Source organism: Triplophysa dalaica, chromosome 22 (assembly GCF_015846415.1).
Source record: "Triplophysa dalaica isolate WHDGS20190420 chromosome 22, ASM1584641v1, whole genome shotgun sequence".
Classification (NCBI taxonomy): Eukaryota; Metazoa; Chordata; class Actinopteri; order Cypriniformes; family Nemacheilidae; genus Triplophysa; species Triplophysa dalaica.
The window spans coordinates 17,430,050-17,457,531 of NC_079563.1; the positions used below are offsets into that span (position 1 = coordinate 17,430,050).

The 27,482-nt window shown below is 40.9% G+C and overlaps 2 protein-coding genes across 2 annotated transcripts; both read right to left on the reverse strand.

Moving 5' to 3' along the window:
- Positions 1-458: 458 nt before the first annotated feature.
- Positions 459-11,562, reverse strand: mn1a (meningioma 1a). Its single transcript, XM_056735962.1, has 4 exons — positions 11,422-11,562; positions 7,010-11,110; positions 2,511-2,571; positions 459-1,798 (listed from the first exon to the last, which is right to left on the reverse strand). The coding sequence occupies exons 2-3, from the start codon at positions 10,110-10,112 to the stop codon at positions 2,561-2,563; spliced, it is 3,114 nt and encodes a 1,037-aa protein (XP_056591940.1). The 5' UTR covers positions 10,113-11,110; positions 11,422-11,562; the 3' UTR covers positions 459-1,798; positions 2,511-2,560.
- Positions 11,563-12,382: 820 nt separating this feature from the next.
- On the reverse strand, positions 12,383-26,819 carry pitpnb (phosphatidylinositol transfer protein, beta). Its single transcript, XM_056735963.1, has 12 exons — positions 26,712-26,819; positions 24,589-24,619; positions 22,566-22,711; positions 22,317-22,408; positions 20,692-20,699; positions 19,984-20,058; positions 19,794-19,877; positions 18,553-18,630; positions 18,356-18,466; positions 18,106-18,228; positions 16,500-16,587; positions 12,383-14,577 (listed from the first exon to the last, which is right to left on the reverse strand). The coding sequence occupies exons 1-11, from the start codon at positions 26,729-26,731 to the stop codon at positions 16,540-16,542; spliced, it is 816 nt and encodes a 271-aa protein (XP_056591941.1). The 5' UTR covers positions 26,732-26,819; the 3' UTR covers positions 12,383-14,577; positions 16,500-16,539.
- Positions 26,820-27,482: the final 663 nt, after the last annotated feature.

Here is a 27,482-nt window from a genome sequence, read left to right on the forward strand (position 1 = left end):
GCTGAGGTGATCGTGATCGGAGATTCTCAAGGGATTTCACCCAACCCAGCAGTCTCGAAGGCCGTCCAAACCACTGGAGATTTTAGCAGAGCGTTTCACAAACAGCCTCCTCGTTTGACTTCAGGTTAACCCGCTCGGCTCTCTTTCGAAAGTATTTTCCCACTGTTTAAGATTAGTTCAGAGTAAACATAAAGACTCCATTTCTCAGGCAATATCTCAAACCCGGTGCCCCCTAATCAAACGAAACCGGATAGAGTCGACTGCTTTTAAAACAGACGAAAAGACTCAGAGCAGTAGCTCTTTGGTACGGAGAGCGTGCTAATTTAGGTTTCTCTTGGGAAGACTGCCACATTTCTTAGGAAAATATTGAATAAGATGACAGGCGCTCTGCGGAGGTCAATAGGAACACGCTGGGATTCAACGGCACTCGGAGACAAGTAATGCTTGGAAAAGTGCAGTAATTTACAACATATTTATTGTTAATAACTGATCCATAATATACAGGTTATTTACAACAACAACAAAAAAATCTGCGGGCACAAATAACTTCACTTTAAGCTTCGTGTATATCACAATAATGAGAGAAAAAATGAAGAAAAGAGGTAGCACAAGAAAACGGAGAGGTGTCGAAGACCAAAAAAAATTGGTTAAAGACCTTTTTCTCTCCAAAAGAAAACCTATTTTCTTAAAAGGAAAGTCTTTTGTCAGGAACCATTGTCCTCGCTTGAATAGCCTGCCAATTCCAACTAAACATATTCACCATCAGTTGGTTTAAAGGCAGAGGGAAGCTCAGGGTCTCAATGGAGGCTGGGTAAGGAGGGAAAACCCAGGCAAAGCAGAGTTTCGACTTGAAACAATGGCATTCCGATGCTGGCCGGGCAGGGTCACAAAGGGATGTTCTCAGGGTGAATATCAAATTTCCAAAAACAGTAGGGAGAGGAGAGAACCCCCACTGGCCTTTAAAAGTCAAAAGGTTGACCCACCACAGACATGGAGACTGCTGCTCGAGACCTCGGACAGAAAGGGAAGCTTTATGATGCGCTGCCGTCCTCTCGTGTGAAGGAATTCTGTCCCTCGCTGTCAGAATTCTCGAGGTTTAAACAAAAAGCGAGATAAAAACAAAAAGGGCAAAAACACAAAAAAGTTATCTGTAACAGATGGAACGGCGATGGGGATTGGAGGGGGAAGAGTCGCGTTTATCCGTCAATAGAAGACCTCTGAAATGTTCCGATTACAAATAAAGAAGCTTTGCCGAACAAACAGAGAGAATAAATATTTATAAAGAGAGCAGCACTCTCTTAGCATCTAATCTAACCCTCACTCGGAAGTCGAGTTACAAAAATATGAGGTAATCCAAACAAAAGCGGAACAACGGTTTTTAGGAGATAAAAATACACTAAAAGCAACCGGGCCTCGCTGTCCAAGATTCCAGTCTAGTGTGCTTGTGTATTTCCTGAATCCCATTGTCTCTTCTCTGCTGTGAGTCTAAAAAGATTTCGCTGTTGGCCCAACCAGACAACCGGCGAGAGCATTGTGGTTTCTCTAGTGCTAGTTTAAAAAAAATTGGAGATATCCAATTACTGCTGAAAAACACCAAGTCGACCACTGTCCTTACAGTTTGAGAAAGCAGCCAGCAAGGTCTCAAAGTGGTTGGAGTTGTTCTGGATGAGTTCGGGTCGCATCTGGAAGCGAGAGAAACTGCGGGGGGCCCTCCACCCCCCGGTCCCGAGAATCAGGGCACCGCGGGTGGCTTCCCTCTGGGTTCCTCCCCCATCCCCACATCGACATCGTGCAGCACCTGTGGAGAGCGCACACAGAGACACGACACATGTCAGTCATTCTGTTGCCGTGGAATCGCCGCGGACAAGAAATAGCAGTGGGAGATGCATGAACAGTGGCACGGTTTGAGAAGGCAGATGGCGCGACGCCTGCGTCTGATTGCGTGAAAATCAAGTAAGTGGCTACGAATAATAGAGCGCAGCAGTGACCACCTTGGTTCCGGAGATATTTTTCCCATTCATTTTCTGCATTAGCATTTTCAAATGAAAAGCTCTCGAGACGAAATCACATTACAAACTATGGTTTGAACCAAATTTGGGGGGATACAAAATAATTTTATGGGCGGTGGCGACATTTCACTATGAGTATGTAAGTTAAAGAAGAGTGTACACATTTGATTACATCACTCGCAATGCATCATGGGAGTGGGCAGTTTTAAGGCACACGTTTCCATGGTAACGAAACTCCTCCGAAGGGTGGAGCATTTTTCACGATTCCATATCGTAATCGCTATTACACACTATTATTATTTTTGCTCAGACTTGTGAACTCAGCAATAGCAAATATCGCTTAATCTCAGAGCTCATGGTAGGTCTGTAAACGTTGTCGTTAGGAATTAATTTCTCTATGGGATTTGTTCTGCTGGAACCCCGCTGCTGCGCTCTGTATGGCAGAGAGGAAAAGAAGTCAATGGCTTTTCCTGTGATGACGGATGGAAGTGATTCTGTTACCTTTTTAAGTGATACGCTAAAGAGCCACTTCTGGCCGTCTGATGGTGCGTCTACCCATGTCCTGTGGGGAGATACAAGAGAAAAACAAATTAATATCACATGACAGCACTGACGTAAGCAAAACTTTTTTAACTTGTTAGGTTAAAACATTACAGTGACTTAAAGTATAAATTACCCAGACAATTATCTTGTTGGAAAGAACAACATATATTATTTTTTGGGGAAATCCTGCTGTTCACATAATATACGTTAATGTTGAGCGACTCAAAGGGATAGTTCACCCAGAATTCTTTCATCATTTATTCATCCGTCATGTCATTTCAAACCTGTGTGACTTTCGTTCTTCTGCACATCACAAAAGAAGATATTTTGAAGAATGTTGGAAACCAAACAACACTGAACCCCACTGAACTCCATTGTATGAACACAAAATCACTGAGACATTTCGCATACAGAATCGCATACAGGTTTCGAACCAAATGAGAGGGAATAAATGATGACAGAGTTTATTAACAATATGCTAAAGCAAATGGCCTAAGAAGACTCATGATCTGCTTTTATGGATCTTGACAACCCCAGTCCCCATTCAGCCCTTTAAGGTGATTTTCTTTTCAGCAAATTCATCTTTTGTATTCCACTGAGAAAGCCGAGTCACACGTATTCGTAACGACACACCAACGACTACAGAATTTCCTTCTTTTTCGTAAACTGTTCCTTTAAACTCTCATCTCGCGAATCATCCCGACAGTGCAGACTTCATTACTCAAATGCTGGGATCGAATCCATATCATTGTTGAGCGGCTATATTCCAAGTCTCTAAACAGCAGCCAGCAGAACTGCAGGGGACACAGTGGGTGTCTCCTCACACAAGAGCGTGGAAATAGCTTGGCACTAACGTTCTCTTTTACATAAACTAGTCCCTCTAGAACCTGTTTTTATATGCTGTTATATGGTTTGAATTTCCATTGACAAATTAGAATGAAATTATTCTAAAATATTCTAAAGAGAACGCGGGACCCAAGCCAAGGGATATGAAAGAGCTTTTCACAGTTTTCGAAGGCCCAGAGCACTGAAGGAGTTTCACATCAGAGCCCTGGGGCCGTCTCCCTCCCAACCCCCTCCAGCCCCCGCCCCCCCTTCACTACCGTGGACAGGGATCGCCTTCATGAGCGCTGGGCCTAGAATCGGGAGAGGGGAAGGGCTGGAAATTGGGCCAGCTGTGGGGCCCAGTCTGGCTGGCTGACTGCTGTCGGGATGGTTGACTGCTCTGTCTGGCTCTTGGACATGTTCTCTTGGCCAGCGCAACACATGCGCTAACGCGTACGCATGGAAAAGCAACACCCTTCTGCTCCATATGCCGTTCACAGGCGAGCTCTCAGTTTTGCCTGGTCACTTACAAATGAGGGGGAGAAGTTGTTGGTTTATGTTTCAGTGGGTGGGGTTGCTAAGAAGAAACATTAGTGATGTTAGAAACATGTATGACAACAACATATGAGGTGACGTGGAAAATTAAAATCTTGGCTGCGAGCTCGAGGGACGACCGACGGTTCTTCGCTTTTGAATAGAACTCGATATGCCGGTTAGAAACATCTTCAAAGCATCTTTTTAGCGATGTTTTTGTTGTATGGAAAATAACAGCCAACCTAACAAAATAAGAAGGAATCAATACATGGCGGAATGATGCGGAAGTAACAGTGACGGAACGTTCATTTTTGGTGAACCTTATCTCAACGCTTAGCGTGGAGAGATCACGCACCATTCAAAGCGTGAGGTCTCACTGATGCATCTTTGGCGGTGCACGCCTGTCTTTTGACAAAATGCAAAAGCGGAATTCGACGCATGCCAAGACAAGCAGGACAAGATCGTGGGTTTTTTTCTTTTCCACCCCGACATTCCTCATGGAAAAAAGCTGTGTATCACACGGCCATGGGAAAACAGTCTAATTAATTCTGCTCTGCAAACAAACACTCCCATGAAGAGGTGCGTCTGCGCATGCATCGCACACTCACAAATTCATATCAATCATACCAGCCAGAGCTGTTGGCTGTGAATTTACTCAATTTAATTAAAAAACAATTGCATGCAAATGGTGGCAATGACTAACAGATTAACAGATGAGTGAGGCCTTAATGCGCATCTGCATTAATGTCACATTTTGTTATGTACATTTACGGTCCACTCAAAAACATTCTTCTTTGTCGTTTTCTTTTTAATGAGAATACATCAAAAATGTGGACATAAAAATACACAAGATTTTTAGATTTCTTTTAGAGCAGCCACCGAGAAATACACCTCTGTTGACAAACAGGGAAAACGATCAAAGATTTAAAGGTTCATTTATGTAAAGGATGTGCACATTACACCGAGTTTACACTGCTCGCCGTTTTTTTTTCCCACACGGATATCAAGCCCCGTTTTCTCAACACATCAATGACGTCCCTCCCTCACAAAATGCATCTCTACACTCGCGTTCTAAACCTGTTTCTGGAGTCTTGTTTTGAGTCGTTTTCCCATGAGACCATCGCATCTTCTCCTTTGTATTCTCTCTGTCCTGGTCTTTTAGTGTTTACTTTCAGAGCTGTCAGAATATCCGACAGCCCCCGTTTGAGAAATTGTATCTGACAACCTTCTCTATCTATTAAGCAAAACGGTAAAAACACACTCAGAGTTTGAGCTAGCTATGATTTTCTGATGCACAGTCGTGGTTGCAAACGGATTAATGGATGCCTTTTAGCTTCTCAAATATGCTGTAAATATGTTCAACATTTGGTTTCATCGATGTGATCACAGGGCCTACCCTGAAATTATTATTTTTTACATAAGTTTATGTAGTAAAAAATATTTTGAAGTTCAATCAAGCTGTAAAATGATGGAATGTAAGACTGCCACAAAAAAATCTCTATTTAAATAATAACAAAGTACAACTTCAAGTCCCAAACATTCACAAAACCCAATGTGCACTATGTTTAAAAAACTATTTTTCAAACAATAAAATCATTATTAGTATACCTGGAGCAAAAAAAATGGAGATAACATTATTTTTTGTGGTGTGTAATTTCTAATATTTTGGATGTTTAAAAGCCTATCCTTGATGATATGAGTTTTTATAGTTAAATAGATTAAAAAAACCTCCCTGCGACCCTCATTCAACCACGAAGAAAATCAAATACGTCGCTTTATGACTATGACGCGACACATATCTGATGATGACACGTCTCATGGCGCGAAATGACAGGAAAGAAAATTGTGAGGTAAAGTCAAACGGAATGTTGGCTTCGCGCCTGATGTCTCGCGCTGAGCATTTATCAGGCCTCGCGGCTTCATAACGAGCTCGAGCGTGTCCGCATTCAAATTAATCGCAAACTAACCGCCTTCTACAACGTCTGTTTCCGAAATAACGCAACAACAACCCAATGTTTGCAAGGAGAAGGAACCGAAGCGCCGTGTAGGCTTTGTGTGACCCATGATGCTCTGGAGTGAAATATTACACCGCTGACAATACATCTGAACGGCCGGGTAAAGTTTCCAGTAAATAATATAAGAAAACCTGAGGTAAAATATATAGTGTCGTTCCCAGGAATTGATTATGGAGACCGGGCATATTTTACGTGTTTTTAAAATTCAGCCCTGCGTTCCAATAAGATGTATGCGTGCATGATATTCCTGATATTATATCGGTTTATTAACATTTCATTTTTCTCAACACAAATATGACGTCTTATGTAAAATGAGTGCATAAAAATAGGGTAAAAGATTTATGTACATTATGTGCATAAATGAGCATATCTGTTAACATTTTTATAATATCAGGAATATTAGGACAAAAGTGTCAGTAGTGTTATATTAAAACAGCTTCAATTATTACTCCTCATAATTCAAAACAAAAGCATATATGGAAATAAAATGTCACAATTGGATTAGGAGCTAGCAAGTCCACTATTAGTAAAAATAGATGTTCATTTAAACTAAGTTTATGCATTTATTTGTTCTCTTACACACACAACTATGTATGTTCATACAAAAAGACATGAATTTGTCTGTAAACGGATATGTTTGCACTTGTTATCTGAGCATAATCTAAACACACATAGAAAAAGGATGCCAAAAACAGGATATTAATTGACCAATCTGCAATAAATTGGTTGATGGTCTTAAAATAAATAAATATTTACTTATTTATTTATTAACTATAATGATCGCATAAAAATATTTCTTTTTTTCCAAAGGCAAACAATATGCTCAGTGCAGACTATCGGCGAGTTATTGTTTTTCATCCTGCTTTTTGCATCCTGTTTTCTGTCAGCTCCAGACAGAGTGTTTTAAAGTGTGCTAATTAAAGCTCACTTCTGGGTGACAGATTAGTTGTAAATGGGTCCCTGCGCCTGAGGTTAAGCTACCTAAGGTTGTTCATTATTCGACCATTAAGCCATCAAAGTAAACTCAACAGTCCATAAAAACAGCAATTCATCATGCTCTCACTGCAAGTCAATGAAGTTTACCTTCTTTGTTGTCACTCTGGCCTCGTGCTCTATCCCAGAATCCCAGGCACTTGTCATTAGCGGGCTCCTCTATCAGAGGCTTGTTGCCGGGGACATACCAGGTGGCATGCTGCTCTGTCATGAGAGAGTCAAGGTCAATGGTATTCACAGAGCCTTTGCCTGCAACCGGGCTAGAATTGGCCATGGCACACTCTCCATTTAGTCCAGTCTGGCAGTCAGCCGCCTTGCCTGTTTTCCCTCCCAGTGGCTGGTCCTCAGAGATGCTGAACTGCTGTCTTTGCAGCTGGATCTGAGCCTGTAAAATCTCTAGAGGATGTACCTCGTCCTGGCCGGAGCTGCTCAATGGCGTTCGCACCTGTTCCATGCACGGAGCATCGCTGTAGCCAGCCCTGTTTTCAGAGTTACACTTTACACCGGCTCTGCAGGGTCGCGCATCCTCGCTGTTGTAGTTGGGGCTCGCTTCATCTAAATAATCCATGCATGGGGAAACGCCATCCGATTTGCCTACGCTTTGAATTCCGCTGTCCATTGAAGTCGCGAGGTCAGGTTTTCCAAAGGAAGGGGAGACCAGGGCCCTCTCTGGAGTTTTGCCTCTGCTCTCTATGCCCATGCTCAAAGCGGAACCTTGCTGACTTGGGCTGACAACAGGGTTACTGCTACACTGAGGGGAGAAGTTTCCGGGACTTATGTGCCCGCTATCACGTCTTTTCTTCCCCCTCCCTTTGGTGTTGCCTGTTGTCATTTTCCCCTCACATCCAGACTCCATGTTGTTGTTTGGGGAAAGGGTGCTAGCTTCCCTTTTCGCCATCTGGCCTGTACCATTTTGACCCACTGTCGTATTGTTGTTATTCCCAGAGCAAGGGGTTTGACTATTCTGAGAAGCATTGCTATGGAAATACTCTGCCCCTGGGCCGCAAGCTCCACTACTGCCACTGCTATTTATGTCCTGCTCAACCTGACCTGCTTTGCGTTTGGCCTCGTTTTGACTTTTCTTATTAAAAGTCACGTTGAGGTTCGGGGCCCCAAGGCTGGCGATCATATTCTGGCAGGCCGTGGAAAGGGCTGCCAGACAGCTTTGGCCAAACACACTGTCTTTTGTACTGCCTTTGTTCAAACTCCCCAAAGAGAGGGCCCCAAGCTTATTGACTGACAGGTGCTGGCTGGAGAGGTACTCAGGATGGGCGGAATAGTTCCCTGGAGAGGAGCTAAATCCTGGTGGATTGCTTTGGGGGGCTCCCTGTTGATTTGGCCCTCCAGGAGGGAAGCTATGTTGCCTCCTCATACCCATTCCTCCAAATTCGGCCGGCCTCCTGTCCGCGGGTGCACCCGACTGCATGTTGCCCTCATCAGGAGACTGCATCTGCAGAGGATTGCTGACATTATTTTCAAACGGATGATGTGCTCCTGGGGAATTCAGAGACTGCATGTCCATGCTTGTGACACTTTGTCTAAAAATAATGTTATGTCCATTGTCTGTCTGCTCCAAGGCATGAGCGTTTGTTTCTCTACAATGCTGTTGCTGTGGCTCGGGAAACCATGAGTTTTCTTGAGGTAGATGGGGACTGTCAAAGTTTCCATGAAAATTATGCTTTTTCTCGAAATTTGACTGAGACACATTACCCAGAGGCCCTCTGCAGCCCATTCCGTTTGATGTCACATTCCCATGGAGACTTAACTGCTGCAGGTCGGGTTGCCTCATTCTTTGCTGCTGGCTCCTTGATGCCATTTGTTTGATCATCATCGCCGCATTTTGCCGCTGCTGCAGTGGCTGTTGTTGTTGCTCTGGGCCAGAGCTCAGGGGTAGGGGGCCTGATGGAAAGCCATCCGTCACGTGAGATGCAAAGTCCCCCATGGGAGTAGGAAAAGCAGAAGGGGAGAGATGGTTCTCAAGACCAGGGCGATTATGTAAGCCGTTGGTAAGGGGGCTGCAGCTCTCTCCAGCAGAGCCGTTTGGGAGATCAAACCGTGGCCTTTTAGCCATATTTAAATAAGGCAGAGAGCTAAGGTGAGGGTGGTGGGGGGGTTGAGGTGCAAGCTGAGGGACATCAAACACTGGCTCCCCGAAGGGATGTATGTTATGGCTGTTCAGTCTGTGTATGGGCCGATCCATGTGGCCGTGTTGTACGTGCACCATAGGCCCCTGAATGTCCGTATTGTTGGGTACGTAATCGGGATTGTGATAAAACCGAGGAAGGGCAGGGGAAGCGGGGTTTTGCCTATCAACAGGTCCGCTTCTTTGCTGCACTACGAGGTGATGTCTAGCGTTAACCCCTGGATCCATTTTCCCCCTGTTGCCAAATCTGTCAGAAAATACATTTTGCTGAGGTAGCTGCTGGTCGCCTTTAGAGCCGCCCATCACCGGCCCTCGAGAGCGATTACAGGTAGAAAAAGGACCCCCGACCACTTGGTTCCCAGTCTCACAAAAGGAAAGTTTGGGCTCTGACGACTCGGCGGTAGAGAATCCAGCCATATCAAAATTCCCTGACAGAGGATCACAGGGAAAACAATGCTCTGATCCCCCCATCCTGCCCTGTGGGAAAAGCCTGTAATGTTCAAGTCTGTGCGTTTCAGGGGATGAGGAAGGCAGGCCGTGGAACGAAGCGGCGCGGTTAGGCGACTGGTCCAGGGGCAGGCATGGTGCTGGAACCGCGTGGTTGCCGTTATGGTGAGGCTGAAACTCGGGCATTGCAGCCATTCTCTGTTGCTGCTGCTGCTGCGAGATGCATTCTCGTGTCTGTGCTTCTGCTAGCTGCTGACCATATCCTCCTTCAAACATGTGTGGGTGACCTGCATTGGTGTTGTTAAAACCCATGTGTCTGTCCCCATGCAGGCAGGAGGGAACGTTGTCCTGGTACAGATGTGAATTCTGCTCGTGGTTAGGCGGTTGATGGTTGAATGGTCCTTGCATGTGGAGTTGATGTTGTGGCTGAACTCCCATACCAAGCATATCCCCATGGCCATGAGTCTGGAATCCATACTGCTCTCTGTTCGACATAAAGTTGAGTCCCTGCATGGGGGATTCATTTAGGGGGCCCATCATCGGCTCCACAGCTACCGACGGCCCTTTCATATGAAATCCAGCGCTGTTATAATTAGAGTTCATTTTCAACACTGGACTTGGCTTCCTTTGTTTCAGGTGGTTTGTCACAGCAAGTTTAAAAAAATTAAAAACAATCCTTTGCAAAAATACAGTCCATTTTATGTACTTCCACAGAGTGATTTTTTCTTGCGTATTTTCTTAACAAGGGGCCCATGTTAAGAGCCAATTTGAAAAAAAAAATAACAATCACAAAAATGATAATAACTTTACTGCCGAAAAAAATATGATTTTCCTTTCACATGCATATATGTTATAATAATACTGCGTAAATATTTAATGATGTGAAAGTAAGATATTAGATGACGTTAACTGGAACTACCTCAAATCCAACATAAAAACGCACGGCTTTATATCCAAGACGCACAAAAACCTGAATGTGCCTTCAATGCAACGGTTCTGGTAAACGCGCATCTTAAACGAAAGTCCTCGTTTACATTATTAATCTTTGCGTAACGTTCCCGAATCCTTTAACACATATCCAAAGAGGTGCAAACAGAGCTCGTGTCCCATTTTCACATTTCCAATGAAATGAGTGCGCGCATTATTTTAAATAAAAAATCAAAAAAAGATAAATGCAATAATTGTGTAGTCCGCAAAGGAGAACTTTGCGCGTCCGTTCGGTCCTGTGAGAAAAGCGTAGACTCAATGCACTGCCGTTTGTGCGCCCCTTAGAAACCGGAGAGCCGACGGTTCCTTTTGTTGTCACAGTATGAAATGCGTGCTCCAAAGGAATTAAACGTCCTTTTCTTGAATATTGTCCGTGCAATCCAGGCTATTCGATCAAATGATTCGGTCTGCAGAAAGGTTTTCTCATCTATCCTTGTGTCAGATGTGTTGACCTCCGGCTATCGGCAACAAGTTTGACATTCCCTCATCTATTTCAGCGCTGATTTCTCACCAATGCCGACACAGGGACACATGCGCAGGGGGCGGTGCGTCGTTCAAGGAAGGCGGAGATTGACGCACAGGGGCGGGGCTTCCGTTAAGGACGCCTAACAAAGCTGTATTATAGATATAAGATTTAGGTTTAATGATACATAAATACATAATATAGATAAATGATTGAGAAACAATACCATATATTGCACTATAATCAGTTATTTTGTGAAATAGCATAGCTCAAGATTTCCTATAGCTTACTTCAATACCTTGCATATAGAAAATGTTGATGTCTAAATATTGATAGATATGCAATGCCTTCAATAGCCTATTCAATTCTTTGACGTGGGAATATATTATTTAGAGTTTTTAAATCATGAGACAAAATCTAATGAAAAATATAAATTATAAGACTTATATAGACAACACTTACATGCCTTACTGTGCAGCCACACACAAATCTTTCAAACGTTTGTCCATTATGTGCAGGAACGCTGTAGTAAATATGCAGCAGTTATTAATACATGCACAAGACAGGCCTTCATTTTCAAGCAGAGATAAATTACTGACAGAGATAATGAACATCGCCAGGGTTAATGAACTAGTTATTGTGGTATACATTTTAAAAGTCATTGAGCTGGGTCCAATTATTTATCCTTCCAACAAAACCTTTTTAAATGAGCAGTGATTAAGAAATTTTAGAAATATAATCTTAAAGTACAAACAAGATTGTATTCCACCAAACCACATTAAGATGATATAACCCATTATAACACTTCACTATAAAATTACAGTAATGTAGTGCTATAATGAAATTCAAGTAGCCAAAATATTGCTAGATTTGGCAGCTGAATTTAAACGAATGCTAAAATAATAAATGGAAAACAAATAATTGTTTGCTTGGTTTCTTTGGCCACCATACGACACCTTTTTACCTGTGACTCTGTCAAGGCGGAACAGTGCCATCTACTGGTGATTTCAGGTACATGCACACTTACTATGTAGAAATTCAGACTAAACCTTACTAAAACCTAGCACATATTTTGTTATTTTGTGTTCATAAATCCTTCGTGCCTCAAAATTAAAAGTGCCGAAATGAATTAAGCTGTCACCAGTCTTCCCAACCTTAAGATCAATTTAACTCCATGTGTTTGTGATTACCGGCATAAAGACTTGTAAAACTAATTTTATAGATACTGCACCTGCAAAGAGCAAATTCTAATGCTTAAATACTTTAGCGGAGAGCTTAACCATGACCGCAGGAACCCGAAATCCTTAGTCCCTGCTGCACTCGGAGAAAAGAAAACATACCAAGGGAAGACATGATTCCTCAAGTTTCATAGTAAAATGGTAACGGTGCAGTAAAAATAAATGGCAAAAGAAACGCAGAAAAGTACGACAGGTGTCAAAATTTATTAGATGTACTGTTAATCATTAAACTTTTAGAATTCAAAAGCTGCAAAAAAGAAAGAAAATCCCACCATTGTACATTCACTATTTCCCCTGATTCTCAGAAAAACAAAAAAGTCTTATAATTCCCAAGAAAACAGTAGATTCTCTGTGTTGTTTACATTGCAATATGTGACTCATTCATTGTATCTGAAACCTGCCATGCCCACCCACATGACCTGCTATCCTAAAAGTCATGTATGCATACAAATATAAACCACAATATCTGAGACTCGAGACAGTATTCTGTACATGTGTGTAAGTAAACACAGACATCAGTGCAATGATTGTTCAACAATTATGATTGTGATAACATGAAAACATTGACTTCCTGCTAACAGCACCCCCTAACCGAATACCCAGGACACATGACATTTTTGATAAAAACAAACGTGGACACACGAAACGAAAAACTGATTTCTGAGCTAGCGTGCCGTCAAAGAACCTGACATAATACGACACGCCGCACGATTATGTGAACATTTGTGGACCTTATCATGGGAAATGTTAAAAAACTCTGCAATATATCCATAAAAAACTCCCAGAGTGTAGAGAACATCTCAGAAGCCCCATTTTGTACATAGAAAGGCTTAAATCTATAAGCAAGTGTGCAAGTCTAAATGTGCAAGTCTATGGTAACTATAAACACAATGCGCTGAGATTTTGCTGATATTCAGAAATGCAGAAGCATGTAAAAACAGATATCAGGCACCAGTCTGCCTCCAACAGTGCAAACTTCAGCCGTCAGTCGTCCAAACAAACCTACATCATCATTAAAATAATTACTAATGCACTGGCCACAACATACGATAGAAACTGAATCAAATTACAATTATACCACTGCTGGGGTGCAAAAACTAGAACCAAGAACCGTACATTTGGTACACTTTAAAAGCTTACAGTCCGGCAACACAAACATTTAAATAAAGTTAAAACAGCCCTGCGCTTTGGGTTCAACATCAGGCACGACCAATACAAACGCCAAATGTTTTTGACAGGCTAGTTGAGGCTGGTGCAGGTCGGGTTAGTTAGAATCAAACCTCTCAACACTGACCTGATACAGTCTTATCTACAGATCAAGCATCATTTAATTCATTTTTAAAGTCGTCTTTTTTGACAGGCATCTATGCACACATTCAAGTGCAGAGCACAGGGTTCCCACACCTTATCGCATACATGACTAACCTTACTGGATAAGCGTTTTAAAACTCATTTTCTAGAGATTGAACTCGCAACGAACAGAATAATTTAAGTTCCCTATGACTTTCAGGCCTGGAAATCACAGCGTTCCCTGATATTTCCAGGTTTTGCGAGGGAGCGTGGGAACTCTGAGAGTGTTACAGGTAGATTTGGGATATAAAAGCACTTCACCTGTATTAAAGCAGCTCTATATAAGCAGCAGTGGCAATGGCTCTGGCAATTAGTCTGGATTCTGGGGAGGTAAACCATGTTCATCTTAAGAGTCCTGAGAGAGAGCGCTTTGTGTCATGTGAAGGGTCTTTTTGAGAACATGGAGGCCTTCTCGAAAACCGCCACTAATATGCCCGAGCTCATGCAAAGCCCCTGTATTTTCCAACCGTGCAATAGCATAACATCTCCTAGTAAAACAAGACATGATAGGCAGGACTTTGCTGATACAACGAATGCAAATGTACAAATCAAACTTGAAAGAAACGTTTTTTCTAGGGGAAAAGACTCAACAGAAAAAAATTAAGATCCAAACAATTATAAACAGATGAAAAAAAAAACATAAGAACAAATAATTGGTCCAATGCATGGCAATTTTTTTTTCAGAAACAGAATAACACAACCATACAGCAAAACTCTGATATTTCTAAAACTCCCTACAGAGTGGTGATAGTCAGTTTTATTAACCTGCCTGAGATTCTCTCTATGGTTTAGAAAACAGGCAAAATCCCATCCAGCGTGAAGCGTTTTCCACCTTGCGGTAGGCGTGAGTTTCGTACAGTATTACTGATCATTGTGTCATTCTTCAGTCTGGTGGAGGACGGCGCCCCGACTGGCCGGTGTGTGTGGATGCGGTGACGTCTCGTCAAGCGTCGCCGTGGTTGGATTCTTTAGTTTTGTCTCATTGTTCGTGAGCAGCACTGGTGCCTCGAACCTGACCGGTTTTACGAAGCTGAGAGAGTACAAGAATGAGTATTTTTAGGAATGTGCCATACTTCCCACTTTATCATTTGCATTCATTTCTGTAATGGAAGAATATGATTACACAAATAATCTTTCTGAAATACACTATCGTAAACCAGGCACAACACAAAGAGACACAGCATCTATTTAATCTCTTTCATTTCACAGGTTTGGTCTTAATGTAGCAAAAATATAAGACAAGATATTTCGTTTGGTCACAAAGCTGTATGAACAGAATCTGTGAACCAAATCACCCATCGGTTTGTAAGAACACGAAATATTTCTATGTCAACATGAGTAAATGCTATTGTTTTAATGAGTCAAATTATTGTATGTGGTCACATATGCTTTCAATACAACTTAACTTATATTTAACCTCAAATGTTCCTTTAATCTAAGTTTTTTGTTCCAACAGGCCAAAAACAAGAGACAATATGTTGGCGTTTGGTGACTATCTGCAGGAGATCTCAATCCTCAGTGACGTCACACTGGTCCAAATGATGCTGGAAACTTGTGTCATGCCTAGTTACACTGGTAAACAGATACTGTAGCCTTTTTATTTTTTCATACACGTGCATGCTTGCTCGAATCAAGAGTCCAGAAACACACATGCACAAAGTACAAACACGCTCTGGAAAAATCAACAAACACAAAAAAGGTGATTAGAAACCAAGAACACAGCAAAGAAACAAATGGGGCGATGGAGAGAAATGATGGGAAAAAAGATTTGGGCAGAGACGCCTGGAAAGAGCGTCGGAGGAGAGCCTCATCGCTTCCAGATCGTTCCGCGGCGGAGCCAAGCGCAGGGGGAGGGAGAACAACACGCAAATCCGAAGCGGCTGTGCTCCATTCCGCCTCTCTGACTCTCAATAGACGCTGAATTCCTCTCGAGAAGAAATTCTATAATAATTCTATAAAATGAAGTCTATAACTGCTTCAATAAACTACAGAGATGTCGCAAGATGAACAGAAGATTCTGATGACCAATACATGACACATGGAATCTAACCAAAAATATATATAGACTTTTGAGGGAATGATTTACACTAACAAATTGTTATTATTTCCTCATCCTCATGTTGATTCAAACCCCTCTGACATTATAACGTGGAACATAAAGGGCGAAGCGCCACCTAATAGGTCCACAGCATATTTGTAAATACATCAAAGCGGAGGTGATTTAATCGGAGTTATTTCAAACTGTTCTGTACACAAGCAACCGCATGACTTTAAAGACTTGTTTCATCAGGAACACTTTTATCAAGCTTGACAGTCCCTGGTCATAATATGCTTTTGTTGTATGGAAAAGAAGAATGCGAAACTCTGTGGAACATCTCATGTTCCACAAAAGAAAGTCATACAAGGTTTGGAACAACACGAGGGAGAACGAGTAAATGACAGAAGTTTCGTTTTTTGGGGAAACTAGCACTTTTTAAATGAAAAATAAGGAGACCCCTGGTGTATGATTGAAATATTGCAGATCCTGAAAACATCCCACCCAGCCTCCATTTGGAGGCCACCGGGCTTCTTTTTAACAGCGAGCCAGTCTACCCCTGCCCAAAAAAGCTCATTTACCTTTCAACTGCAGCCTAAACCCATTAGATCTATCAGATGAGCCCGTTTCAGGGAGCGACAAACACCTGTTTCCAATTTGCGCTGTTGAGGCACTATTTTCCTCTGGACGGAGCGAACGCTATTGGGCGGTTCAGCCAAGAGTTGGTCTGAAACCACTAACACTTTAACTCAGGTTACATTGGTCCACACGTCAGCTGGGAGGAGAACGGTTATTAGTTGTGGTTAGCTGGAACAGAGACTGTGAAGATGGGTTAGTGTGCGACAGCGAGAGTTAAAGTGAACGAGGAAAGAAAGAATGCACGGCGGAACGGCCACCTCTCGTCGGGCAGGACTTACAAAGTCACTCCACCTGTCACGCGTTACTAAAAGGATTCGGCTACTCCTCGGCCGCGCTCGTTCCTCGTACGGAGCCCTTCTTACGCATCTAGAAACAGAACATGTGGTTAGGTGCAACCTGATCACTCGCTGGCGTCCACCTGGAAAACATCAAACCAGCTAATAACAGAACAGGAAAGGCATATTTCGGTGAATCTTATAAATATGGAGGACATATTCCAGCCCAAAATCAAGTGGAACACAAACAAGCACAAATTTCATAAAGCAGAAAGATATATATTATTGGAGGTTGAAGCACAGTACGAAGGAACTAAATGGGTTAACGTTGACATCATCATTGGAAACATTCATCATTTCCATAAAAGGATTGAAAAAAATATGTATACCCTGGAACCTCTTTGTGAAGAGCAGCAAAGCCAAAGTAAATGTGATTCGTCAAGTATTAGTCCAAAAACATACTTTCTGCTTGGCAACTGGATAGCAGCATCGTAAAAATACTGTTTTTTTAAATATAAGTTTTACTACGTAAAGAGCCCGTTTTACATACGGCAGCTTTTACAACCAAGGGCAATAACGGATGTTGATGTACTAGTTTAGAGAAAGATTTAACTTATTATATGACTGATAGGTTGACGGGTTAGGAATTACTTTATTGCTCTTGGCCAGCTGCAGCTTCAGAATAAAAGTAATAAGTGAGCGCGCCTTCGGGACCTGGAGGAGAGCGCATTGATCGATATTTCCCAGGCAATGAAGAGTTTGTGGTTTTTGTTGGCTGCGCACTGAAAGCGATCGCAGAGCGTGTCAAAGTTTGGAAGAGCCGTCGCTGTTGGATCGTCGCACTTGCCGAGATGAGGAAAGAATCTGGGCCAAACGCTATACACTTCAGCTGGGACGCGTTCAACACAAGCACGACTGAAAACAGAGAACATGAGCAGGCTGCCAGGAGTGACCGGTGGAAAAACCCAATATAGCTGTTGGGTTATAATCTGTAACCCTTTCAATAATGCCCAGAATCCACTGACTTCTGTTCTGAGGTCTGTAGTCAAGAATGACTCCTGGTGCTAATATCGCAGGTACTAAACGTTTTATTCCACATATAAACGCCCAGCGTTACACAGTTAAACCAAACCAGATGTTCACGTCAGATTGATGTGTGGGCATGCACTGGGCTGAACGCTTCTAGTGTGAATATATTTCAGCACGGCAGTGTTTTCTGAACAGCACATCCCCATTGTTGCTAGAGCGTTTGCTTTGAGACTTAAAACCAGTTTAATGTGCAGCAAAACCAATATGCAAACACTGCCTCTTTCAAAACATTGCTGTTTGTTTGAGCTAACAGGAAAACAATCATTTTGCTGTTCCATTTGGTGTTGCTAGTGGCACAGAAACGGCACACATTTATGTGCAGGGCGATGACAGAAAGCTGTGTGGGCGACCAAATTAAATATGGCGTTAGTGTCCATCAATCCAAATTTGGGTAACAGGGCGTTGGCCTATAAAGGCTAGAATAAAGGCATTTTCAAAACATTCGGCTTCGGAGGCCTTATACTTTACATGCATTTATTTAAATTCTTCCAAACACTCCACAAGACATTGTTGTTCTGACCTCTTCCAGCTCCCTCTGTGTTTCCTCCTCCATCCGGCGGATGTCCTCCATGGTGAGCTCCACCCAGCTGTCAATCCAGCAGAAGAGCTGACGGTGGAAGTTGGTGAAGATTCTTTTCTCTTGCTGCGAATGGAGAAGCGGTTACACGAGGTAGAAATGCGAACACTAACGGCCGCTCGGCAATGTTATTGCAAAGCGGTGTCGCACAGCATCATGAAAACAGGAACAGGAGTGAGTTTCTTTCTTTTACCTTGTGGATGAAGTTTTCTACTTTGGTTTGAAGGCCCCACCACTTAAACTTGACAGTGACTAGTTTGTACGCACACATACGAGGGACGTCCGGTTTAGCCAACAGCTCTTTCTGTTCGATCACAAAACGCAAACGTTTTTTAAAAGGAAAGGGATTGAACACTGAAGATGTCTGAGGGTGCACTAAAGGCCTCTCACCTTCCAGTCTGTTCCTAAAGGTCCTCTGCCTGTTTTCTCTGAATGAAAGATCTCCGGGTCTTCATCCTGTTTATAGTCCTGAGAAACAAAGGAAAAAAAGAGTATACGAGTCTGTCAGGTTTTGCTGTACGGCTGTGAATTCAGACAGGGCACACATTCGCGCTCTACCTTTTAATCTCTGGAACCTCAGCGATGAGTACTGAGAACATATGGTACGAGGGATTAAACCCAACCAGATCTGATCCACTTAACTCATTATAGGTACGAAGCATAAATATGCTCCAGGCCTGAGAACAGCACTCACGAGATTTACAGACGGGTGTTTTCACTGTCCATTATTGCATTCTTTCTAGTCAACACACTACGGCACTGAGCTCCAGTCAAACTGCTGTATTTATCCCCCTGGCACGATGCCAGAATGAGGTCACGTGGAAACCCAGGAGAAGAACATTTGGATTTATTCAAAGCAGGTGATATCTGACACAGTGTGGTGGACGGTACCGGCAGCTGACCTGTTTGATCACGAGGTTTACAATCTCATAGAGAGACAACCGAAAGCTACAACACAACGCTTAAAAAAAAGACCCTCTCAAACAGCATGTGCCACAAAAACACAACGTGCGAAGAGAAGCGTTCAGAGAGTCCGTAGACATTGGTAGCAGATGTACGTGATATAAAAAGCCTTTTTGGGTAAACTAGTGAACCACAAGTAATGTAGGTCAGAAGGGCAACAGTGCATATACACTATGTCACGTCATCCTGATCTAGTTTTATATAACAGCAGTACCTCAGAGCTGCACAAAAGGTGGAAGTAAATAGCAAGCCCTTTTAAATAACAAGTAATGTAAGGGTTTACAATATAATGACTGCAACAACAAGATATTTTAAATCCTTTTAAAGCTGCCGAATTATGACAATGCTTAAAAGTGAACAAAATAGATTTCAATGTATTAGCAAATAAATAGTAATTTTCTACAGTAATAAACTGCCACGCATGCCAAATTAAACCAGACCTTGATGTCAGACTTGGATCACCAAAGCTTCTAATGTGAACATGCCCTCAAGTATTTGCATCAGACGGCTGAGTTATGCAAATTAAAATGAGGAGCGGCGAAACAACATCAGCTTGATCGCTGTATGACCAGCAGAGATTTCAGCAGAGCTCAAGAGAAGCAAAGCAAGAATTCCTCACGATGTCACAGATCTGTGCATATCTACAGACTGATGTGAAGTGAACTCACCCCAGGTTCAACTTGAGAGCGATCGGCTATGTCAATGTGCACAACCTCCACCGTCTTCCACGTGGTGGGATCCAGTTCGTGTACCTGACAACCACCACAAAATAAACGCACATTTGTGAAAATCCTCATTTCATGTGGTTACAGTTCAAAACATTACGCTCGAATGACAAAAGACAAACATCTTACTCACATTCTCTAATGAGCCCGTGTCAGGTTTGTGCCACGTTTCGATTTTAATCATGAAGTCATCTTTCATGTATTCGTTCTGGGGAAAAGAGAGCGAGATGTTTACATTCGGGAACTTCATCACAAACAGGAAAAATGACTTCACACTTTTGACCTGCAATGTGTGAAATGCAGAAATATCAGATCTAAAGGAGACGTGACAGAGAGAGTGTGTCTGACAACAACTTCAGAGCTCCAAACCACATGTTTTTAAACCGGCTGTAATGCTAAAGGGAACATATTCCTACAGGACAGAAGGTAAACTTTATGTATCCCAGAAATGTTATTTATGGGGTTCCGAACGAGAACATATCTGATATGCTGCTCCCAGAAAAACAAATACGCACATTTAACATGTGAAGGTCACACAACGAAACAAAGGCAAATGGCATGTAAAGACGACAGCACAAACGATTGAGCAACAGAATATGAGTTTAAAATGCCACTCAGGTTGTGAAACATTAGAAGAACATGTCTACAGTAAATCTCATGAACTACCAAGTGTCCAAATACATTTCAGGGTCACTGTATGTAGTCACACAACTGACATCAAACAAACAATAAACCACATTTCATTTAAACTGCATGCACTTCACAGTAAACAGTCATGCATTGGTTGTTTAGTGTACATTCAGTAAAAGACAGCACAAGGACAGCTAGTTTTTGTACTTACAGTGACAACTGAAGAGGTATGGAGCAGCATGCAAAAATAAAAGAGAAAAATAATCAGATGACACAGAAAACATTATATTAAACAAACCAATACAAAACAACTCAAGGTTATAAGGCCTGAAGTAGGGCTGCACGATAAATCGCTAATCAACCTCACACGGTTTACTTCGATTGTTTTTGCGCAGTTCTTCAGTGAAGTACGGTAAGTGCTGCTCCGTCTGAAAGCAAGAGGGCGCTCTTGCACAAAACTCCATATAAGCGCCGCAGAAGAAGTACAACACCAATCAAAAATCTGTCCTTCGAAACAATGTGTGAAAATAGAATTAGTATGTCCTAAATCATAGTATGCTGAAATAAGTATTCTCTAAGTACTCGGATGGTGTACTTGTTCCGGTGAAAATTCGAAGTGTGAATCCATGGACACTTAATGGCTGATAATACCCACAACTCACCGCGAGAGGGAGGAGTTTAGTGAGGCTCTACTGCGATAAGCAAATGAAATAAACGGTGCTTCACTAAATTAATAAATGCGAGTATACAAGTAACATTACATATGAAATAATTAATAAATTAACACTTAACTGTCACGAATATCAAAATACATCGCTTCTTGTCATTTAAGGATCACAGTGTCATCTAGGCAACAACGTCCACTTCCGTTTTGCGTTACTATCTCCCAGTGCATGCATTCAGTTTTGCTACACACTAAAATGTATACACTATTCGATAACTAAAGGAGTACATACTTTTATTGCATAGTGTAAGTAGGCAAATTGGGCAATACTTGTTCCTGATAATGCTTATGGAGATCACTGTTTTTCAAGCCTTCTCGGGTATTTTCATGGTACTTAAGTATATTTATAAAGATGATGTTTGACGGGTGTTGTTTTTTCAAATGCACGTTGCAAGCACCTGAAACTCATAGTGATTTCAAATGGGGCATGACTTACTACATAAATCTTAATAGTCGCGAATTCATAGTTACAATCGACGGATCGATTTAAGCAATATTGAATGAAAATCGCAATTTATCGTGCAACCCTGGCCTGAAGCAAACTCTCATACACGGGTATCTGAATGCAGAAGAGTCTGATTCCACAAGCTCTAAAATAACAGACCATTTCATGTGCCGCAAGTACACATTGGGCCTGACGTAGAAATGTATTTACGAATGTTGGAATATATATTAAATATACTTCGAGTAAATAAGCAAACACTGTATGGCCAGTCTACGTATGCACACTTCATGTTTCAAATGCAAAGTTGTATATTGTGCCATAATGAGCTTTACTGTCAAGTTATTTCAATTAAATTTATTTTTTGGCATGTTTTTAGATTACTGATATTTATAAGAACAAAGCAATCCATGAACGCATGTTAAACGGGATTGTACACTTTTAATGCGATAGTCTTGTTAGCATCTGTGTACTTGCAGAGAGTATGCTTCTGGCCTTGCTCTTTACAAAACGACACATAAACTTCATGAAACATAAAAACAACTCTCACAGTTGTGTGATCGTATGTGATCTGTGACAATATGAAATGCATTACATATTGTCTAATGCACATGTAAGAAAATGTGACGTGATGGATTGTGAAGTATGAGCGTGTCCGTGATCCACTCACTAGTGCGGCAGTACGGATAAGCGTTCCAGGCTTTTTCATGGAAAACTAAAGCCCCCTCTGGTGCGATCATCTTCACGAAAGCTGGAACTTTACTACACAAACACAGAAAAACCAAAGGAACTACAGCTGTGAACTAAGAGGAAAAGTTGCGATTGCTTTGAGAATAGTGATAGTAATGATTTTTAAAGACATTCACATGATTGTCTTACAATAAGAGCAAAATCTAATTTGAGGCTTTGGCTCACTCACCTCTTTAAGTGATAGATTTTGTGTGTGTATTGTCCCTTCTCTCCATCTTTCTCATACGGTTCGTTCTTCAGCACCTCAATGCCCTCGCCACCACCTGTCTCATTCTTACTGGCCTGAGCCACAGAGAACAGCTGGCCAACCTGATACTGAAGCAAAACACAAGACATGTTTAATATCTTCTGAAATGTTACATGCGTTACACGTCTCATCAGCTCAAATGGTTGCATGAAGCATCTCTAAAGCTGAATTAAAACTGAACCCATGTACTGCAATGTCTAAAGAATAACAATATATTTGTTATACTATTGTATCAAATTAGTGCTGAACAGTATATCAAAGTTATCACCAAGTTGTCGGAATGGTTTGCAAAAACTAAAATGATTTTAATATTTTGAAAAGTTGTGTATTCAACGTTTTAGAAGACTGACACGTGAATGGAAGTGAAGAAAAATGATCAACAATAAGAAAAATATTTAATTTGTATGTCATGTATTAAGTTTTCAATGTTTTTCATTTTCATGATTTATCATAACTTGATTTTACAAACTTCAAGCATATTGTGCTGTAATTCTGAAACTTTTAATCTCCACATTTTGTCATAAATAATTATAATTAATCAACCTTTATGTTTGTCACTGGGCTTTGCAAATATCTAAGCAATAAAAGGTATTAAAAGATGCTTGTTAACTTTCACAACACAGTATGTAATCATTTAAAAAGCACAGTGTTTTCCCATTTTCTAAAAACAGCGAATATGGACATTCAAGGTTTCGGAGGGACAGCGATGAGATTGAATTTCATCAACGTTTTACACCCCTAATAAAAATCCAATATCGTTTCTCTGCTGATGTATTAATTGTTAAGATTAAATATAATGACATTCTGATTTGAGGTATCATTTTCAATTGTCTCTCAACTGAATTAATAAAGTGTTCTTGACTTCTATAGACCTAAATTTGAGCAACAGTTATAGTGATGATCGCCTTCAGCAAACTACCACTAATAATATCATAGCCTACTTTTCACAATCAACTCATGTCCTACATTATTTCCAGCAGAACTGTCAGTTTCACTCAGAAAAATATTACGTGAAATTACCAATGAATTTCTAACAGATCATAAGGTTTTGTGTTTAAAATATGCCACGCTCTCAAACTGTTTCCTTACTAACAGTTTGAATTAAACTCGCACATAGATACGAGACCCTATAGATTTTTTAAAAGAAACCCACTCAGTTTTGTCTCTAGGGTATTTAACAGACCGTGTGTAATTACAGTACGTCCCCTCCAGCACTTCAGATATGAAGACAAAAGCTTTGCATTGTGTGACTGATTTAAGCCTTACAGCAAAACCAGATTTACTGAAGGAAAACAGAGAAGTTCAGTGCATGAACAGTTCATCTAGGCTTTCAAGACAATTATAGTTTAATGTTCATTAAGATATTAAGGGTAAATTTACACTGCACACGAACGTGGCCCAAATCTGGTTTTATTCCCCTTTTTAAATGTGACACAGTTTCTGAACGACAGTGTGAAAACTGAATCTGATATTTTTCATCTGGCCACCTATATATGTGGAAATAAAACAGCTTTGTATCTGATCTCATGAAATGTGACATCAGTACAGAAGTATATTTTAAATCAATCTTATGTTATATAAATATCGGGTTAAAATTCATATTTATGTACAATATATTTGACTGTAATGTGAATGTGTTAACATAAAATTCACTTAATATCCATTTAAGTCTGAACTGACAGCTGTCCGACAGCAAAAATGCTTTAAAAAGCAGTTTGTTGTGTGTTGGGCGTGCGTTGTGTACTAATGAATGAAATATCAAGCAATGCCAATCAAATAAACATCAATGCTGCATGAGATTCAAACGTTCCCTGAGGGCAGACGGGTTTCACATGTGGAATATGATCCGTCTGGTTCTCAGTTTTCCGATCAGATTCACAGTGTGCCAAAATAGTTTAAAACACTAAATTTTATATGATCATTAGTAAATAAAAACAGTACTCACTTCTTCCACCGAGCAGGGTAAAACCACGCGACTGAAAGAAGAGAAAACACACAATTACAACACAAATCAAAACTCCACATTCAACCACTGACACCAAAATAACATACAATCGAAATGTGGAAAAAAGGATGTTTCATAAAGAATCAATCTGTGAAATATATTTTAGAAAATACACCCTATGCCTTGATAACTTCTCCGTCAACCCACTGTTTAGGCTTAATTATTTATATATCACTGATAGTGGATGACTAATTTGGGATTTTTTGCGGTTGATGCAACAAAAACATGAAAACAGGCAATATATAAACATGACATAGTTGAAGGATAATCTGACATCATTAAATGATTTTGTTATATCGTCTAATGACGAATTGTGTCTAAATGGTGGGACACACCTATTCTCAAAGGAAGACTTTTCTGTATTACTCAACAACATCTCCATGACACTAAAACTGCCCAAAAACCTCAAGCGGATGAAATGCTCAGTAAACCGCAGCGTGACTCAGAAATGTTAAGATCTTACAACAGAATGTTTCTACATAGTAATCTGTTTTACTCAACAATGCAACAATGTCATTGAGACCACTGTGAGTATTTAACCCTGTATGGTCAAGGGATGTGGCAAAACCTCCATCCCACATGCCTCTCATTCTCAGTTAAAGTGACTGTTCACTTGTTTATAGTCAAAATAAACCTGTTTTCACTTTATATGAAGCTTACTGTGCATTCACAAGGTCATCATGGGTGTGAAAAGAAAATGAAAGCCTGAAACAAAGTAGTACCAGTTTGAATAACGGTTAAATGAATAGGTGTAGAATATTTATTTCACAGTTCAATCATTATGTCAAACAAATGCATTTTTAAACGCCTCATTATTTATAAGAGGGGTGAAGACGCCGGTATCAGATTATTATCGTCTGCAGTAATCAGACAAAAGAACCATCCCTATTATAGTTCCTATGACAACGCATGCACACCTGTTGCATTGTTGCCTAAAGTTACTCTCAGTGCACAGTGGTTACTTTCATTTGCATTCACTTGCAAACCCAACAGCTGTGAATTCTAACGAACTAAAGTGATAGACAAAACGATGGATTACTAAAGAGATCAATTTGATACTGTATGAAATATATAACAATCTGATCTCAGATCAGATGGCTATTCTTTTCAGATGACAACCTGACTTAGATAACCAAGTTACATCCCAAGACACAGAAAGACAACACCTGACCGGACACAAGAATGGAAATAAAATGCTCGAGTCACCTTTAATGTTTAAATTGCTTGTTTCGTGGAATGTATAAAACAGTCTAAAAATAACCAAGTCACACAAGTGAACATAATTAGATTAAGCGGTTAATAAGGCGAAGCATTGTGTAATGTGAAAGCAGATCGTTTAATCATCACTGTTTGACCATCACTTAACACTTTAAGAGATGTTTCAGGTCCTTCTTATGGACAAAATCAACCTGCTGTCGGCAACATGTCAAAAAGAAAAACGAGAGCGAAAGTGTTTTAAACATTAAAAACGTATTACTAAATAAATGAGATATAGATGCTAGTCCAAACAAAATATATTCAGAAGGATTCAAAAATTGTTAAAATATTATATTCTTATACATAAAATGTTTACCTATGATCCGATCAATAGTTGCAAAACTTTCAAGCGGTTTTACTCTCATAAGCGTTTTCCCTTACAAGAAACGACATAACATCCTTCAAAAACGCGTTTTTTTGTGCGTTAGCATGACTTTCCGCAAGAAAAAGTGCAGAAATGAATCAATATTGTGTTATCTACAGTCTAAGGTAACTGCCAGATGTCGTTTAATCTAGACAGCTACACAGCTAACAGTAGCGGGGCGCTAACACGGTACCATGGAAAGTGAATGGGGACTGTTAGCCTAGCACGCTAACGCTACATGCTAGCGCAGGGCCTCAAGCGCGAGCCGGCGTCTCGATAACTTCTCGGCAGCGCGCCCACTCTCGCACACGCGCTTCTTCCACGCAAAGCGAGATTGAAGAGCGAAACGAACAGAACGTGGAGAGAAGCGAACGAACATGAGCATCACGTGGAACACAAACGTTAAGACACAATCACAAATAAAAGCTACACTTGTACTTACTATTCCTTGATGAGCACCATCTTCTTTCCACCGGTAGCGGTTGCGCGCGCGCCTGCCGACGTCAGGGGTCGGGCGGCGTCTCAAGTCACCTGATTATGACGAGCCGAGCCCTCTCGGTCTCACTCATAAAGCATTATAAATAAAATGAGAACAAAGATGATCTGATGAAGTTACTTTCATATGTTTGTTTGCTTGTTTATCGAAAATGCTGTTCACAGAAATAAAATAGTGTATGAGAGTCAGTCTTTACAAAATATGTACATTTTGAAAGTTGGCACACAACAACGTACATCTTTAGCTATTATATAATTATTTAGACCAACTATAATAAGTAAGTCACTACACATTACCACAAATCTGAGTACATGATTTCTGTGGTGCAAGGGTGTGAATCAAACAAAATCGGAAATTCAAGCATCTGTAGAGTACACACACTGTATGAGCTCTAGTGCATTGTGGGATTGAAGTTCCAATACTGGTTGGTCACTTGTCTTGTCTGCTTATTCCTAATGACGGTGAAGTAAATAAATCATATTATTGTGGCACCCGTGTTAGAGTAAACTTGTGTTGTTTATCTATTATTGATATCGAGTGTCCTATTGCAGAATGGCACTAAAATAACAGCTGCCTTTTTATCGAATAAACAACATAAAATACTATTATACTACACTTCCATTTCAAATATTTCTAGAGAACTTCAGTATGATGTTGCTGATCTGTGGTTACATTTTTATCCACTTTTTTGACCTGTTATTGTCATACTTGAGGCCA

Coding starts and splice junctions, on each gene's coding strand:
- pitpnb (XM_056735963.1), bottom strand. CDS start 26,731: ATGGTGCTCATCAAGGAATA. Junction 22,409..22,565: donor AAAATCTATCACTTAAAGAG/GTGAGTGAGCCA, acceptor GTGTTTGTGTAG/TAAAGTTCCAGCTTTCGTGA. Junction 16,588..18,105: donor CACAGAGGGAGCTGGAAGAG/GTCAGAACAACA, acceptor TTCTGTTTCTAG/ATGCGTAAGAAGGGCTCCGT.
- mn1a (XM_056735962.1), bottom strand. CDS start 10,112: ATGAACTCTAATTATAACAGCGCTGGATTTCATATGAAAGGGCCGTCG.